The 19375-nt window shown below is 40.4% G+C and overlaps 1 protein-coding gene across 1 annotated transcript in view; it reads right to left on the reverse strand.

Moving 5' to 3' along the window:
- LOC114046306 (arginine and glutamate-rich protein 1) overlaps positions 1-8352 on the reverse strand; it is a 30672-nt gene extending 22320 nt beyond the window's left edge. Inside the window, exon 1 of the mRNA XM_027866607.1 lies at positions 7907-8352. Within this exon, the coding sequence (XP_027722408.1) occupies positions 7907-8253 (347 nt within the window). The 5' untranslated portion in view covers positions 8254-8352. The remainder of the gene's footprint in view (positions 1-7906) is intronic.
- Between the last annotated feature and the right edge of the window lie 11023 nt (positions 8353-19375).

A 19375-nucleotide genomic window follows, 5' to 3' on the forward strand; every position in this document is an offset into this window, starting at 1 on the left:
ATTAGCACTGTTTCTGGCACATAGCAGGCACTCGATAAATGTTAATGGCTCTTTGTTCAAAGGATTTTCTTCCTGATCATCTTGTTCCCCCAGTATCAGTTAAACTATGTACATAGCATAGCTTAGTTAACAGAGCTTAATGTGAACAAATTTATCATTTTGAATGGAACTGTGAGTTCTTAAAAATTATCTATTATAATGGATAGCTGTTGCATAGGGAAAATTCAAAACAAACTTTAAGAACATAAAATAGCAAGAGAGCCAGCAAGGCAAAGTAGTACAAAACCACATTTAACTTCCACCTGTGTGATTTTTTTTTTCACCTGTTAAGTTTGAGGGTTGAATGAAATGACGATTAATGTTCTGATATTTAAAGTTTAAATCCTAATCTTTCCTAATCTTCCTTGAGCTTGGAGAGGAATGGAGAGAATACGTATATGTGCCAAGCACTGTGCTAAGCAAGTGTTTTACAAATAGAAGTAGGCACTATTATGATCCCCATTTTATAGTCCAAGGAAACTGAAACAGATTAAATGATTTTCCCAGGGGTCACATGACTAGTGAGTATCTGAGATTGGATCTGAACTCACATCTTCCTGATGCTAGGCTCAGGACTACATCCACTGTGCCACCTAATTGGCTAGCCTGGACACTTCCTCAAAATAAGATTCCAGGAGGAACTCACCAGAGAGAGAAAGGGACTACAGGAGCAGGGTGAAAAAGCCTCAGGACAGAAGGGTTTTCCAAGATGAGAAGACAGCTGAGGGCTAGTTGTTGACTGACTTGGGCAATTCCTCAAAATGAAAGTTCGACTCTATAATCTAGCACACAGTAGGTACTTAATAAATGTTTACTAACTCTCACTATTCCTTTCTATTTTATTTGAACTATTTACTTATAATACATGAATGTCAATAACTATATAAATTTAACTGCAATACTGAACTAAATGAAATGCCCTTGAAAATACAGCATTTTCAGGAGACAGCACACTGCAGTAGAAAAAGAAAAAAAAAAAAGAAAGAACTTTAGAAATTTAGAAAATTAAGAGAGTACTTAAAATTTAGAAAAGTGGAGACAACAATAGGTTGTCTCCACTTTCTCTCTTCTCTCACTCTCTTAATCCATATAGTCTGATTTCCGACCTTCTCATTCCACTGAAATTGTTCTTTCTCCAAAGTAGAAAAAGTAGAGTCAAGAGGAATTCAAGTTGACCTCTCAAAGCCTCATTTTCCTAAATTGTAAAATTAGAGGACTAGTAGATAATTTCTAAAGTTCTTTCCAGCTGTAAATATACTGTCTACCATCCTATCTACATGAACTTTTCTTAATACTACTACTGCTCAAAGAGGAGTTATAAAAGTCTTCACTTGGAGTCAGAAAGTTCAAGTTCTGGCTCTGACACGAACTAGCTATGTGACCCTGGGCTAGTCACTTATTTCACTGCTCAGTGTGGCAAGCAAATCTAACTATAAATCACTTAACTGTACAGGTAGAAGGGAAGTTGACTTCACTACTGAAATTTTACACTTGAAGCAAGTCAGTTTTTGTAGTTTCATAATAACAAAGACACCAATGATTTATTTGAATCAATGTGGCAGAAACAATATCCTAACCCTTCCTCACATGCAGATTAGGCTAGTTTTTCCTTAAAAAAAGCATTTGAGACATTACTTAAGATTTGGTTGACTCAGGTGACTAAGGGATCGGGACTGTTGACAACATTTACTCAGCTCCTGAATATAAAGCACTCACAAAGGACCTCCTTGGGGCCCTCAGACACTTAGCCAGTAGGTCATGATGGGGGCTTCTCTCAGCTAAATCAATCCAAGGGGTTTTCAATTCCTATCCTTGTTGAATATCTTCCTGCAATGATTAAGTTTATCTCCTTGTTAACTGCTGAATGACCTATGAGCATCATATTTTGTTCCAATATGGAACCTAGGGGCAGCTAGGTGGCACACTGGATAGAGCACCAACCTTAGAGTCAGGAGAACCTGAGTTCAAATCCGGTCTCAGATCAGACACTTGACACTTACTATCTGTGTTACCCTGGGCAAGTCACTTAACCCCAACTGCCTTGCAAAAACAAAAAACAAAACAAAACAAAAGAACCCAATATGGAACCCAAACTACCAGAGGACAGGCCTGATTCAGGCCCCATACAACAATATAAGAAAAAATTATGCAGTTTAAAAAAAAAGAGACACTACCAAGTCTCAAAAAAAAAAAAAGTCTCCATCACTTGGCAGACAGGTGATGGATTAATGGTGCCGAAGGAAATACAAATTTTCAGACAGTGAACATGCCATTTTGTTTGAATATACGTATGTAAAAATAACATCTATATACAGATATGCATATAACACCTATGTATATTAGAAGGGAAAATTGCTATTTGGGGGAAAGGGAAATTGGTAAATAGTGAAAGTTAAAAAAAAGGAAAAATATAAACAAAACATTAAAAATGGAAGACAGCAAAGTTCAGAAAGAGGACAGAGTAACAGCAGTTTTGTTACTAGTACATTAAATTTAAAATACATGTTAAACTGTAATAGAAATTAAGTTTTACATATAAATATTTTGTTTATACACTGGAATGTTGATGTTGGTTAAGTTCATAATAAAAATTACTGTGAGTTCTTAAAAATTATCTATTATAATGGATAGCTGTTGCATAGGGAAAATTCAAAACAAACTTTAAGAACATAAAATAGCAAGAGAGCCAGCAAGGCAAAGTAGTACAAAACCACATTTAACTTCCACCTGTGTGATTTTTTTTTTCACCTGTTAAGTTTGAGGGTTGAATGAGATGACGATTAATGTTCTGATATTTAAAGTTTAAATCCTAATTCAATGAATTCCTGTTGTCCTGGATTTCAAATGAAGCATAACTTCAGGGATCCACAAACAAGTCCTTACCCTCAAGGAACTTACTATATCACTGTATATAACAGGTACAGAAATAAGTAAATGCAAATTAACCAGTAGGACAGGCTGAGTAAGCCAGTGAGACATAAAGGTAAACATATTCTGAAAAACTAATCCTCCCTTTCAGGCTAAACTGAGAAAATACAATTACCCAGCAATATTCTAATTTTGTTACCCTCAGGTAGCACATGACTTCAATGTTAGGAAAAAAAATTGTCCATCCATGTATTAACCTATGCTCTATAAACAAATGGAAAGTATGCTATCAGCACTTAATACGTTTGAATAATTCAACTCCTTTGAAAACTGATCAAATTTTTAATCACCAAAAGTTTTAGTTCATGAGTGTCTGAATTAACAAAGGCAAGTCAACTTTCTTATTATGATTAAACTTTAGAGCACATAATTCACAAAGACTTATAAAATAAAAAAAAAATACCAAGCACAACCAAAATATTGTATTGTACTGTAAAATGGCTCAGAGGCCAGCCTGCTCAAAAGTGGGTTCTGCAGACAAAGCCCCAATTATACAATATCCTGATTTGCTCTGTCAACTAACTCTAATCCAGGCTTCTAATGCTTTATCTGAGGCTGAAATCTCAAGGCCATCCTCGAGATGCATTTGCCCATAAAAAGGTATCTTTTCAAAGGCCACCTTTAGCTCTTTTCAAGAAGAATCCATCCCATTCGATAATGTAAGCTCCTTAAGGGCAGGGACTGTTCTTTTGTATCTCAATTCTTAGTACAGTCCCAGGCACATAAGTGATTAATAAATGTAGACTGGTTGTTATAGACCAATGTGCAGGTGCTCTAATTTAACTGGATCATATTGTGCCGTTTCACAGTTTTAGATGATTGACTACTTGCTAAAAATAGGCAGAAATGCTGCCCAAAGGCTAGGAATGTCCTGCTCAGGGATCACTCACCTATGCTAAGGGAAGAGACACAAAGCTCTTCCTAAATTCTAATGTTATAAAGGATATATGAATCAATATGAGCACTGAACTCTCAACATTTTCCTGCATCCTTTCAGGTTATGTACAAATCTCATGATTATCAAAAAAATGTGTAATTCTTCCCTTTCCTTCTCCTTGGAAGAAAACTGGAGTCACACAAAAGAGATACATTATTGTACCAGTCTCTCTCTGCTCCATATACATAGTAACCAAACAATGCTGAACACTACCAGTTTGTATGTTTTCAACATGGCACACTGGTACCTGCAAGTGTTACTTAAGTACAATGGACGAGTCTGTTTCCACCTCTTTCACAGCCAATACTGCATAATTACTGTTTTACCTTGGTCATGGACATGTTGTCTGTGTCTGTTTTCCTTTTAATGTTGCTCTCTTCCATTTATTTTGTCTATTCTATCTCGTTTTTTGACTTTTCTTGACTTATACATGAAAAAGTTGGCCTTTTACTTATGAGGAACAGTCAAAGTTCTTTGTCCCTGCATAGCAAACACAGCAATCAAAGCAAATCAGGTTGATTTTAGGGCCTTTATTTTTTCTCAGTTACATTTACTTATTGCTAGGTACTTAAGGACTATTTTTTCCATTTTTAATCTTTACCAGATACAACTCACAAACCTCTCTCTCTCTGAATCTGACCATGCTCTCCTAATCACAATACATGGCCTATAGCCAGAAAAGACCTCCTTTCAACTACACACATGATTATGTTAACAGGTTAAGGAAAGAACATTAAAGACAACCTCACAATTTAGAAAATGAAGGACTTACAACATTCTTAGGGAGTCCAAAAGTAGTAAGTCTTGACCAAAGTCTAGACTCGAAGGATCTACACTACTGGGAAGGAAATACACTAAACGTAGCAAGGCGGAAAGAGGGAAGAATGTGAGCATCACTGGAAAGAGAAAATAAGAAGAAGGAGAATAAAGCAGCTAAACAGGATAAAAAGTAGGCCTATGGTAGGGAATGGCAATTGCATCCTTACAAAATCAAGTAATAAACAGGTATTTTATTAAGTACCTATTATAAGCCAGCACTTTTAGGGGATAGCTATACAAAGATATAAAAGTGAAGCAGTCTTTGCCCTTTTTGGAGCTTACAATCTATAGAGGTAACACCATAACGTGCACCCAAAAGAAAATATAATAAATACACATACTCAAAATACAAGGTAATTTACAGAGGACTGTGAAGCAGGCACTAGTAATGGCTTCTGGGGTTCAGTGGTATCAGTACTCTAGGATGGCAAAATTTCATGTAGGTCAAAAATGAGAATATACTTGTAGAGCACTTTGCAAACGTTAAAACAATGTTAATGCTAGTTACTACTACTATTGCCTACTGCAAGTTACCAAGGGTTAAGCTCTCAAGAAAACATGACAATGTACACACACACACACACAAGCATATTCCAAAACTTCATTCAGCACACTGATAAGTTCCCAAAATTTCAAGAACTTCCCAAATGTGTCTTCAAAGGCTCTGTCCAGAGACATTCAGCAGCATTAAGAAAAAAAGTCAAACAAGAATAGGAATAGCTACAATGTCAGTACTCTGGTCTCCAGTTTGAAAAATGAAAAGAAAACTAAACTGAACTGCCAGGGCATCAGAGACCTTACTCAAAACAAAAAAGCAACATTCCAAAACCAAATATATCTTTTAAAAATGGTTCAGATCATCCCCAACACTTGAGAGATCTCCTATTAAGGATTCCTGAATTAAACTAACTTTATGTGGACAAATTTAAAAGGCAGCAAGATGCAGCTGAAACAATCCTGGATATGAAGTTAGGTACCTGTATACCAATGGAGGCTCTGCCACTTCTTGTAAGTCACAACCTCTTTTGGGTTTCAGTTTCCTCATTTATAAAAATGAAGGGTCTATATCTTAATATTCCTGACATATGCTAGCCCTATCTATGATTGTGAGCATTTTCACCTTGACGAACTTCAGTTTCCTCAAAGTGGGAAAAACAATATTTGCACTATTAACCCATAACACTGCGCTAAGAAAATGTTTTTTAAACCATTAAGCGTTACATTAATGTGAGCTATTATCTCATATATTCAATGGGGTAGAGATAGTATAGGCTGTTCCATGCACAGGCAGACAAACTCAAATGCCACCTCCTCCAGAAAGCCTTCCAAATAGCAGCAAGATTTAATATAATTGTTTTCCCACAAAACATTTCCCTCACACAATCCTGTGAAGTGGTAAAGTGGTCATAACCTGAGTATGGTCTCCCTCCATCTACAGAAAAAGGGGAATGAGGTCCAGAGAAGTGACTAGATTCCAGGTCACATGGCTAGGACCCAAATTCAGACTCCAAAGCTCTTTCCACTACAACATATAGTGTCTCTTATGCCACCTCCAAAAGTCCATAATAACCTTCATTGTCTCCCTGTACCTCACAAAGCACCATTTGTATCTTTCATATACATATTATTTTATTATACTTATGAATTATTATTGTTTGAGTTTTTTTTTATTTCCCACGTAACTCTTATTAAACACCATTTTACAGGTAAGGGAACTGAGGTTCAAAGAAATGACTAGATTCAAGGTTATTAAATAGCTAGTATGTGTTAAAAGTCAGAATTCAAATTCAGACTTTCAGATTCCAAGCTCTTTACACTACATGTTGTCCCTTCTCCTTACTCTCTCCAAGTCTATAATAACCTTCATCCTCTCCCGCCACCTCAAAAAGCACTATTTGCACCTTTCATACGTAGTTACGTTATTATTTTGTCAGGGGCAGCTAGATGACACAGTGGATAGAGCACTGGCCCTGGAATCAGGACCTGAATTCAAATCCAACCTCAGGCACTTAACACTTAAGTGTTGTGTGTGACCTTGGGCAAGTCACTTATCCCTATTGCCTATCATCGTCCAACCCCCCTAAAAAAATTTTGTATTTGTCACATACTTTTATTAAGCCTCATGAAGGCTGGAACCCCATCTCATCTATGACTTGAAAGGGTGTTCTGCACACAGCTTTAAAAATAGGGATGATTCTTGCAAATTATTTCACAGGGTTTTTGGAAGGCACTCTGTCTACTAAACATAATACAAATGAAAGTTCAATTCATCGAAATGCTACATTCAAAAAGAAGTTTAACTTTCTCTTTCCCTCCATAAAATTCCACATATGGGCAATAGTATATGAATTATGATTAACTTGTTTTCTAGACAATGAGTAAGAAGGGAAGGTACTATAGTTGTAACAGGAAAAGCTCTTAAAAAATGCAAACAAAACCTGAGTTTTGATAGTATAAATGATCTCATCTGCACAGTGAGAAAAGTGGACAAGAATGCTCTTAGAAAATTTTGACCCTTTTAGAAAAACTCTTAGAAAAAATGTAGACATTATAGATGATTTCTGCATCTGCATAATAAGACGGGCGGAGAAGATGACCTCTAAGGTCCCCTACCATTTATAAATCTAGCATCCTAAAGTTCCAAGAAAATAATGAATAATCTAATATTTAAAATATCCCGCTGAGCAAGGAAATGTTCTATTTCCTTTCAACAATATAAGTACTGCTTCTTAAATTAATCGTCAGTAGTGGGGAAAAAAAAAACTTGAAACAAAAAAAAAAAATTTAGTTAGTTTACATTGCATCAGTACACCCCGACATCCCAATTCTCATGCACGCAGAGCCAACCTGGACATAACACAGTTCTCCCCAAATCCCTGTGCGAACAATCTTTGCAAAGAAAAATTCAGTGACAACTGGGCCTGCAACCCCATTTCCCCGCCTCAAAATGATTACCCCTCCCCCTCTCCCACTGCCCTCCCTCTGAACTCGGGCCTCCCAGCTCCCGCCCCGCCTCGCGCCAAAATAGCTTTCTCCGGTCCAGGCCTTTCCTGCCTCGAACCACATGCTTCGCGATTAGTCCAATTGTCCGTGCGGGAGGAATCCTCTCTTCCAAACCCTCGGAGGGGCCTTCCTCCTCCTGCCCTCCCCCTCCCCCCCTCCCCATCCCGGCCGCGGGCTCACATCTTTCGCTGCCGCTCGAACTCTGCCTTCTTCTCCTCCTCCTCGCGTTTCTGCTTCTCGTCCAGGCTGCTCCGCTTGCTCACCGTGCGCCCGAAGATGTCGATGCGGTCCGGGGGGGACGAGGCGCGCTCGCGCTCCCGCTCGCGGCGGGACACGGCCGCGTTGGTGGAGCGCGAGCGAGAGCGCGACTCCCGGCGCCGGTTCCTCTTGCTCTCCCGGGACTTGGAGCGTTTGCGAACCCGCTCCTTATCCCGGGACCGCGACCTCGACCGGCTCCGTTTTTTGTTGTGCTTACTGCTCTTGGTGTGCTTGGAGCGGGACGAGCTCCGACTCCGGGACCGGCCCATCTCTGCGGGCCGACGACGCTGTTGGCTCGGCCGCTTTCGCCTACGGGCCCCTCTCCCCCCACCTCGCGCTCCCTTACTTCTCTTTCCCCGCTGTCTCCGGACACTGGCTGAGAGTTCCGCCGAGATTGGAAGTCCGGGAGCGGGCCGGATAGGCCTTAGACCGATCTTCCGTGTTCACAACGGCCACGAAGGGCTTCGCCCCCCCTCAAACACGAAGGCCGCAGCTACAGGACTTCCCTAAAATGGCAGCGACGGCACCGGCTGCCTTTCCCACAAGGCAATGCGCGGAACCAGCCGTCAGCTTAGCCCCGCCCCCTCCCTATTATTGCGGAAGTAGCTGCGAAAATAACGAATGCCTCCGGATAGTTCCGGCCGCTCGAGCGGAAGTAGTTTAAAGGGTAACGAAGCCCTTTGGGTTTTTACGGGTGCTCGAACTGTTCTGGGTTTTAGTATAATCCCTATTCTAAGATAAAAAGGATTCATTCCTTAAGTCCTTGTCTCTCGGATCATATCCAGAGCGAGAGAGAGAAAGAGAGCAAAGGGATAGTATATGCAAACTTCCAGTTCATAGTTTTGCTAGGGGACTCCCTACATAGTGAACAGCAAAGTTCGATGTTTGCTGTGCTTCACTCTGATGCATACGTGAAACCTAAGCAGATTTAGTTCACTTTCCAAGGCTGCTGCATGTATGATCCACAGCCATCCCTCTTGGGGGCGGGGGGAGCATAGGACATTCAAATATTTATTAAACTGCTTCTATCTGTAAGGCTTGCACAGAACCCTCCCTCCAGGTCTAAGCATGGGGAAAAGAATTAGGAGAGAAAGGAGTCAAAGAGACCAAAAGAAAAAAATCCTAAATTAAAAAAAAAAAGTCCAAAAAAATAAGCCAGAAATAAAGATGGAGGAATCTGGACTGAGAATGAAAATATAAGAGAGTTTTCAACAATTACAGCTTAGGACAAAATCTAGCATATTTATATGCCATATAAAGTGTCAGCTCCTTGAGAGTAGAGACGTTTTGGTTTGGCATTCCCAGCACTTAGTAGTCTAGCGCCTTTAGTAGGGTGGGAGGGGGTGGGGGGGAAGGGGCGGGAAGGGCAGCTAGGTGATACAGTAGATAGAGTGCTGGGGCCTGGAGTCTGAAAGACTCGTGTTCCTGAGTTCAAATCTGGCCTCAGACACTAACTAGCTGTGTGACCCTGTTTGCCTCAGTTTCCTCATCTGTAAAATGAGCTGGAGAGGAAAATGGCAAAGCATTCTAGTATCTTTGCCAGGGAAACCCCAAATGGGGCCATGCAGAGTTGGACAGGACTGAACAACGACAAATGTTGAATTGACTAAATGTTTAATGAGAGAGCAGAGCCTATGCCAAAGTTCTAAGAGCAAGGAGATGTAAGGAAAGAGCATGCCATTTCTGAAAGCTATTTAAGGTTGGCTAAAATGCTTTCCAATTGGTAACCTTGGTGGAAGCAAGCACACTTGTGGGAGGTTTGAGCCACCATTGTCATTAAAGAATCCCCTCAGCTCCTTAAAAGTACTCCTGGAACCATGAAGGGGGAATGTGCCCTTGTTCCAAGACCTATGGCAGATTTGGGATAATGGTTTCACAGCCTATAATAATCAAGTCATACGAATCTCCATATTGATCATTAAGAACTTATATTCTAATGAGGAAACATAATACAGGGGAACTGGAGTTGGAAAGCAGGGGAGAGTAGTTGGCCCACACAGTAGGGTTTGAGACTCTGGTAGTAGGAAGGTGTCTTGGTGCTGGGCAATATAAGTTGAGAATTCACTTATCAGAACACCAGTGTTCCAGGATCAGTAGTTCAAGTTCCAGTGCAAGGTGTCAACAGGAGATCACAACTTCACAAAACTTAAGTGAAAACTAGGTTTATTACAGAGGAAAGAACATACATGTGGAACCCAAAGCGTTTACAAGTCACACAGAAGTTTGCATATTTTTAACAGTAGAACAAAGGAAGGAGGAGGAAACATAAATCCCCACTTAAAGGAGCTGGCCTGGGAGGGAAAGGTTCAGTGAAGGTGGGAAAAGGATAAAACCCCTCCCAGCGGGGAGGGGCAAAGCTATGCAAAAGCAGCATTCTTTTCACTTGGGAACTGCTAGATCATGAAGATATCATGGTCTGCTTATCTACAAGGGTCCCAGCTGCACAAGCAGTTTCTCAGCCAAGTGCAGACTTGACTTCCAAGGACACACAGGGAGTCCAGTTTGAGATGCAAACAACAAATTATGTCATCTGGCGGGGGCAGGGCAGGGAAAAGGCTTTGTCTTTGACACGTTCAGGGCCTTCTGAGTACTCTGGGTCCGGTGTTTCTAGAAAATATGGCAACTCAAAAGCATAAGTTCAGGGGACCCCTTAACATGCCTTAACAAAGGTGGAGGAGGACAAGAGTGGTTATGGCCTAGCTTAGAGCTGTCTGGAAGACACTAAACCCATCAGGGAGCAGGAAAAAAAAAAAAGAAAGAAATGAGCTCTGAGGAGTGTGACTCTTGGCATTAAAGAGGGCCACTATTGATTCAAGAGGGAATTAGCCCAACCAAGGCACCATGCCCTGGAGGAACAGTGTAAGGGCACCATGAGAAAAGGAAGAGCTTTAGCACCCTGTAGCACTAGAGGAATGAGTTAGCTCTTCAAGCATACTTCCTTTCACTGAGACCTGGCAGCCTCTTCATGGCACAGCCTACCTGGATGCTCAGCATTGGTTGCACTTTCATTCATTTCGCTTGAGTAAATGGTCAAGGCAGGGAAGTAGGAACACTCCTTGATATCCATTGTCACTTCCAGGTTCTATTCCTACCACCATCACTCAGTAACCTCTTCTCCTTTCAGTTCCATACAATTCACATTTAATCAATCAATCAAAATTCTGATTGTCTCTAAATCCCCAATACATTCCCTTACCTTTCTCTCCTCTCCAAGTCCTGCTCTCATACTAGGGGACTTTAACATACATACTGATGCTCCCTCAAACACCCCTAAACTCCCAGTTCCTCAAGCTACTCATTTCCATGACCTGCTTCACCTCAGCTACACATAAAAATGGTCATTTCTTGCCATTAGCCACAAATACACCACCTCCATTTCAAGAACTATGAAATTCCCTTATCTGATCACAAATTTTTAGTTTTCTACCTCTTATACCAAACCTTGCTTTTCATGCACACCATCACCTCCAATGCCTAAATTCCTCAGTTTTCTTCTAGGCCATCACCCCTGCATTATCCTTTCACATCTTTACCCCTCATGAACCAGTTCAACTGTATACTGTCCTCTTCTTGGGTCTCCAGCCCCCTTATGTTGCCTGTTGAACCCTGCCAAGCCTTAGCTTTGGCTCACTTCCACCATCTGCTTACTTTCTTCTTATACATGTGCTGCTGAATGAAGATAGAGAAAACTCATCTGAATCTACTACAAATGTATGTTTTATAACCTCAACTGGACACCATTACTGGTCCTAGTCAATTCTTCTGCACCTCTCTTATCAACTCACTATCCCAGTCACCACAGCCCTTCTTCCAAATCTTCTCATCCCTCTTCAAACCTCCCATGGTGTGCCCCTTTCCTCACCCTTTCAGGTGAAAATCTTGCCATATATTTTACAGAAAAATTGAGGTCTTTTACTGTAAGCTCCATCATCTCCCTCCTCCTTTAATATTACTCAGATTTCTTCTGCGACTATCTCTTTCTTCACACTTGTCTCATAGAAGAAGTGGTCCTTCGCTTTGCCAAAGGCAAATCTCTATACCTGTACAAATGATCCTATTCCATCCTATCTCCTCCAGCATATGGTCCTTCTATCACCCCCACTCTCTCCCTGATCTTTAATCTCTCTTCCTGTCTATTGACTGCTTCTCTGCTGCCAACAATCATGTTCATGTCTCCCCCATCCTCAAAAAACCCTCACATGATCCATCTATCCCCCATATCAACCCATAAGTCTTTTGCCTTTTGTAGCTAAACTCCTTGAGAAGGCTGCATACAAGTATATCTATTTCCTCTCCTCTAACTCATCATTCAACCAAAATTACTCTCTTCAAAGTTACTAATAATCTCCTAATTGCCAAATTCAATGGCTGTTTTTCAATCCTCTTCTCTTTGACTTCCATGAAGCCTTTGACACAGTTGATTATCCTCTACTTTATACTCTGTCACCTATAGGTTTAACTATGGGTGTCCCTTAGGACTCTGATCTGGGCCTTTTTCTCTTCTCCTTCTACACTATTTCACTCAGTGTTCTCATCGGCTCCCACAGATTCAATAATCACCTCTCTACTTATCCAGCCCTAACCTCTCTACTGACCTCCAAGATATAGTTCCTTTGGGTCAGGTGACTTGAATTAATCATAGGAAACTGGGTACTCTCGTACTATCTCCTTACTTACTTTGGGGATCAGCTCCTTGCTAGCATCTTTTTTCTTTTATTATTTCATCCCAAAGGTCACTATCCTTAGTAGAGAAAATAGAAACAAAATAAAAATTAAGTAGCCTTCTTTCTCTCTGTTGCTAGTTATGATTGTCCCATTCAGTCCAAGAAGTGACCTTCTTCCTTTTTTTATCTTCTTGACATAACTAGGGAAAAAAAAATCCCTCTTGTTCTTAGATTTCTCCACCAGTTTCCGACATTCTGAACTTTATCCTTCCTGACTTTCTCTATAGGACTGCTCAATGCTTATATTCATCTTCTCTCACTAACCCATGCTTCTACACATTCCTTTTAAAAATCTAATTTGGTTGTTGATTTATTTATGTATCTATGTGTCTCTTTAGACAACTCTCATTTTTTCTGCACTCAGCAGAATTGTTTCCCTTTAGAATTTCATTTTTGAGAATTTCTTATCCCCCTTGGGATGACTTCTCTTCTCTAATTTTAGTCTCTGAGATTCTACCTCTTGTTCCTCTGAAAATTTTAAAATCTGCGCTCCAAAAAACATAGGAAGTAAATCAGGTTATATCCAGCTTCTTCTCTATCACAAGCACAGTGAGTGATTACATACCTAAAAGTTCCCATCATTTCTATCTTAATTATCAATTTCCACTTTTTAATGAAAATGAGATCTACAATTGAATTTCTTTGTTGATTTTTCAGCTAAAATAATCATTAAGGCATATCAAAAATTATATAACTGCTCTGCTTTTGGTCTGGAAAATTGAAGCCTCCATCATTCTCCCACTACTGTATTATGCTTTTGGCCAGGTTTGTAATCTCTTTAACTCTTTATCTATTTCCTCTTTCTGTTCAAGTGGTCTGTAGTGTTCTCCAATGACAAGGCTGCTTCTGTTTCTCTTTCTATTTATTATCACCTACATGTTTTCCATCATGTTTCTATCTTCTTAATGTACTATATAATATACCTTATATTATATGCATATAATATATATAATATACCTTAATATACCTGAATGATGTCAAGCACCTACTGGTAGCCTGGTTATGTTGCTATGGCAACATAGCTATAATAATAACTGTAAATGCCAGATAGACTGCTACAGAGACACAAAGTCCTCTCTCTTCCCTTCCCCTTTTGAGGAGTTATTTTTTTTTTTTTAACACATGACCAGTTCATCTTTTTTTATCATAATTTATTGATGACATTCTTATTTGTTATGGGTTGCAATCTGTTGACACCGAGACACTCTCTGAATAATATTTATTTTTGTTTCTTCAGTCATTGTAGTATTTCATGACTCTTAGTCATACAAAAATACTGGTAGGATGTTGGCATTGAAAAGATGGGCCTTTACTTCTGGAGGAAGTTTGGGATGCTTCAAGCTGAAAAAAATTCAGCCAACTCTATACCTCCTGCTTAATTTTAGATCCAATTAATTGTTCATCTGTATGAGATGTATTTTATACACACACACACACACACACACACACACATATATACACATCCTGATACATGAGTTCTATAGGTTGTCTATCTAACTGCATGTCATAATCCATACAATTAGATATGGTTCATCCACTTGGTATTTCCTGTGCATATATGCTTAGGCCAGACTCTTGAGTGGTTACAGACCTTTTCCAGATGTCTTTGCAGTGTTCCAAGGCTTGATGAAAATAGTAAAATGTATTCCCAAACAGCAACATCTGGAGCACCAGCCATAGGGAATTCGTTTTCAACTTGAACTCTGTATCAGATCTCCTGTATGATAATGGCAAACACCTTGATATAAAAATATGCATTTGTTACATTTTTAACTTATATTCTAGTTATTTGTGTAAATGTCTTATCACTTTCCGTAAATAATCTGGTGTCTGCAGTCATGTGCAGAAGTACTGATATTGTCTACTAGATTGTAAGTTCCTTGAGGTAAAAAAAACTATACTATTTTTCACCTTTGTATATACCTACTTGAAAATAAAATACCTGAAGATTTTTGTTTTCTTTTCTTTATTCCTAAGGCAGCTTCCTAACTGACACTCTGGGATTCTCAGTGTCTCCCTCAGTCTTTCTCTGCATTCCCTTGCCTCCCCGGTGATGAGAAAGTTGGACTCCACTGTCATTTTGGCTCTGAAAAATTTTTTCTAATAGCACTAAGAGTCTATTAACCTTTTAGTAAGCTGAATAGTCAGCACTATTTGTAAATCAATTGATCTTTCCTTTCATTTAGGAATTCATAAAGAGATAGAGTTTCTTTCCCATTAGCTTTGTATAACCTCCAGAAAATACTGTCTTGAAATTATTATTGAACCTTTCAGAGAGTCCAGCAAAAAATCTTAGTTTCTACACACAAGGCCTTGCCTAATGTCATGTGACTTTCTTGAAGCAGAGACAGTCTTTTCACTCCAGAAACTAGTGAGATCCTAGCATAATCACTCTTCACCAGTTTATCCTTGTCAGAGAATATAATAAGCATAACAAGAACACTGAAAGCTAAACTCTGAACCATGCATTCTGAGGTTCTCATTCCTCCCTAATAGGCCTAGAATCTCAGACATGTCTGGTGCTGCATCTGTTACCAGAGCCCTTGGTTTCTAAGGGTAATTTGCTCTTTGCACTTCTCTAGTCAGGCAATAAACATTTAAGTGACTACTTTGCACCAGGCTGTGATAAGTATGGGCTGAGTGTACAAAAAGAGACAAAAGATAGTTCTTGCCCTCAAGAAACATATAATCTAATGGGGGAGACAATGCACAAACAAATATATACAAAGCAAGTTATATATAGGATAAATTGGAAATAATTAAAAGAAGGAAAGCACTGGAATTAAGAGAAGTTAGGGAATGCTTCCTGTAAAAGCTGAGATTTTAGTTGGGATTTAAAGGAAGCCAAGGAGGTCAGTGGTCAGTGCAGAGGAAGAGTGTTCCAGGCATGGGGGTCAGCCAGAGAAAATATCTGGAGCTAAGAGATAGGGTGTCTTGTTTGTGGAACAGCCAGGAGGCCAGTGTCATTGGATTGAAGAGTATGTGTTGGAGAGTAAGGTGTAAGAAGAATGGAAAGGTAGGAGAGGGCTAGGTTATGAAGGGCTTTGAATGCCAAACAGCATTTTTTTATTTGCTCCTGGAGCCAATAGGAAGCCACCAGAGTTTATTGAATATGTGTGTGTGTGGGGGGGGGGGGGAGGGGGGAGACATGTTCATTAGGAAAATCGCTTTAGTGACTTAACGGAGGATGGATTAGGGTGGGGACAGACTTGAGGGAAGAAGACCCACCAGTAGGCTATTGAAATAATCAAGAGGTAAGGTGATGAAGGCCTGCACTAGAGTGGTGGCACTATCAGAAGAGAGAAGGGAATATATTTGAGAAGTGTTACAAAGGTGAAATCATCAGGTCTTGGCAATAGCTTGGGTATTGGGGTGGGGGGTAGGGAGTGAGAGATAGTGAGGAATCCAAGATGACTCCCAGGTTGTGAGCCTGAGGGTCTGTAAGGATGATATTGCTCTTTACAATAATAGGGAAGGTAGGAGCAGGGGAAGGGATTTGGAGGAAAGATAATGAGTTCTGTTTTGGACATATTGAGTTTAAGATGTCTACTGGACATCCAGTTCAAGATGTCTGAAAGGAAGTTAGAGAGATCATAGATCAGCTGAGAGATTGGGGCAGGAAAGGCAGATTTGAGAATCATCAGCATAGAGAGGGTAGTTAAATCCATGAGAGATAATGAAATCATCAAATGAAGTAGTATAGAGGGAGAAGAGAAGAAGACCCAGTACAGAACCAAGAGGGACATCTATAGTTAGAAGGCATGACTGGAGGAGCACCCAGCAAAGGAGATAGAGGTCAGATAGCTAGGGAGAAAACCAAGAGATAGTGAAGTTCCCAAAACTTAGAGAGAAGAGCCTGTCAAGGAAAAGAGAGTGAGCAATAATATCAAAGACTGCAGAGAGGTCAAGATAAACGAGGATTGAGAAACAGCCATTGAATTTGGCAACTAAGAGAACATCAATAACTTTGGAGAGAGCTTTTTTGATGGAATGATAAGGTTGGACGTCAGATTGTAAGGGGTTAAGAGGAGAGTGAGAAGAGAAAAGGCAGAGAGGCACTTATGGTAGATTGCTTTTTCAAAGAGCTTAGCTACAAAGAACAGAAGAGATATAGGATAATAATTAGCAGGGATGGAAAGTTCAAGTGAGGGTTTTTTCAGGATAGGGGAGACGGGGCATGTTTGTAGGGAGTAGGAAATAAGTCAGTAGAGAAGGAGAGATTAAAAATAAGCAGAAGAGGAGCAGGTAGGTGGTGCAATGGATAGAACTTTGGCCTTGGAGTCTGAGTTCAAATCTGACCTCAGACACTTGACAATTACTAGTTGTGTGACCCTGGACAAGTCACTTAATCCTGATTGCCTCACTAAAAAGAAAAAAGGAGAAAAAAAAGAAAAAGAAAACAAGTGAAAGAGTGCAGATGACAGAGAGGGCAATCTGTTATGGGACATGGGATGCAATGGGATCATTTGAACAAGTAGAGGGGTTAGCCTTGGCAAAAATAAGGACACTTCATCATATGAAGTAGGGATGAAGAAGGAGAAAGTGGCAGAAGGCATATGGATGATAGGAAATGAGGAAGAGGGGAGAAGAGGGAGTTCATGGAGACTGGCCTCATTTCTTTTTTTGTAAAACTATGAGGTAAGGTTCTCAGCCTAGACAGTGGAAGTAGTGAGAGCTGTGGGATGTTTGAGGAGGGATGAAAAGGTTTGGAGGAGTCATTGTGGAGAGTGGGATAGTGAGTTGATAAGGGAGGCCTTGTAGGATTGCCTATCAGCAGTGAGAGACCAGTTGAAATGATGTAACATAAATTTGTAGTGAACCCAGTCGGAATGGTTTCGTGATTTTCTCCACCTTTGTACAGCAGCACATGTGTAGGTATGAAGGAAACAAATTGTGAAGATGGTTTAAGGCTGAGGCCTCTCTGGGCATAGTCAGTGATATGATAAAGGGGATAGGAATCCAAGAAAGGAGGATAGTGTAGAATTGAATTGGTTTACAAAGGAGTCAAGGTGGGGAGAAGAGGAGAGACGAGCTAGTTCAGGAGAGATGACCTGGGCGAGAATTGGGGGAGTCAAGGGACTGGAGGACAAGACGTGGATGAAGAAGAGGGTTATATAAGAGAAGACAGAGGGAGAGGCAGAAAGCCAGCAGATTGTGATTGGCTAAGGGGTTTTTCATATTTCTTGACCATGGAGGTGGTACATTTGTGGTCAATGGCAATATCAAGGATATGACCATCTTTGTGTGTGGCTGAGGTGGGGTAAAGGAGTGGCTCATGGGAGGTGAATTGATTGAGGAGTGGAGTGGTTAGGATATTTGAGGGAAAGTTAATATGTATGTTGAAGTCCTCTAATAAGAGGACAGGAGTTGAGGAGAGAAAAATTATGAGCCAGGTATTAAATTCATTGAGGAAGGAAGGGGAGTGACCTGGGGATCTATAGACAACAATTACCAGTATTTTGATTAGGTGGTACATATGAATAGCAAGAACCTCAGAGGAAGAGAGGTTGATGAGTGATAGAGGAAGGGAGAGAACTTAGAATTGGCATTATGGAGAAAGAAGTATTGAATTCCGCTGCCTTGAGCAGTGAACTGGGGAGAATGAATGAAGGTGCAGCCAGTATGGGAAAGGGTGGCCAGAGAGGCTGTGTCATCAGGGGAAAGTGAGGTTTCAGTATGAGCTAATAGATGTAAGGAGTGGAAGAGGAATAGATTTTAAATGAAGGCTATTTTGTTGCCTATATAAAAGGCATTCCAGAGAACATAGTGGAAGAGTTGGGTGGTGCTAGGATAAAACTTTGGGGTAGGAAGGTTGAGGGGGATAGGAATGAAGAATCAGGTGGTGAGGGATGTGGAATGGGTTTGGATTATGATCTGCAGGAGTTTAGAGTCACCGGGATGTGAAGGGTACAACCAGGTATGAGAATGTTCAACATTGAGTGGAGGGTACCACTTTTCTACCATCAAAGGATAAGTACATCAGGAGATGGAAGAACGAAAGTTGAAAGGAGGGTTGCTCTTCTTTGCACTGTAAGTTCTTCATATCCCAGGTGGGAGATTGGGCTGCCAGCAGGAGGCAGAAAATGCCTTGGCCTGCTATAGATGGAAATGGTTGCTTTTGGGGCAAATGGAAGATGCCTAGCCTGACCCTAGCATCATTTCCTTAGGGATCATGCTGGGCCCAGTAGGAGATGGAAGGCCCAGTACATTAGTATACCCTTAGTTTGAGGTCTTCTCACCTGAGGAGTATGGCAGTGTGTCTGTAGCAGGAAGTGTGACCCTGCATCTAGCAGCCTTTACTTGAAGGCATCTTGCACCCTACTGTACCCATGATCATTTTTCTCTGGCTGTCTCCCATGCCTGGAATGCTCTCCCTTCCCTTCTCTGAATACTGACCTCCCTGATTTCCTTTAAGTCTCAACTAAAATTTTACCTCCTACAGGAAGCCTTCTTCAAACCCTCTTAGATCTCTTCTTTTAATTACTTTCTAATTATCTCATATATAGTTTACTTTGTATATATTTGTTTGCGTGTTGTTTCCCCCATTATAATGTAAGCTCCTTAAGGGCAAGGACTCTTGACACTATGCCTGGTATAATAGCAGGCATTTGGTAAATGTTTTTTTATGAATTTGGCTTTAAAAAATTGATAATTCTATTTTGATATA

Source organism: Vombatus ursinus, unplaced genomic scaffold, assembly GCF_900497805.2.
Source record: "Vombatus ursinus unplaced genomic scaffold, bare-nosed wombat genome assembly UNPS02014781.1, whole genome shotgun sequence".
In the NCBI taxonomy this organism is placed as follows: Eukaryota; Metazoa; Chordata; class Mammalia; order Diprotodontia; family Vombatidae; genus Vombatus; species Vombatus ursinus.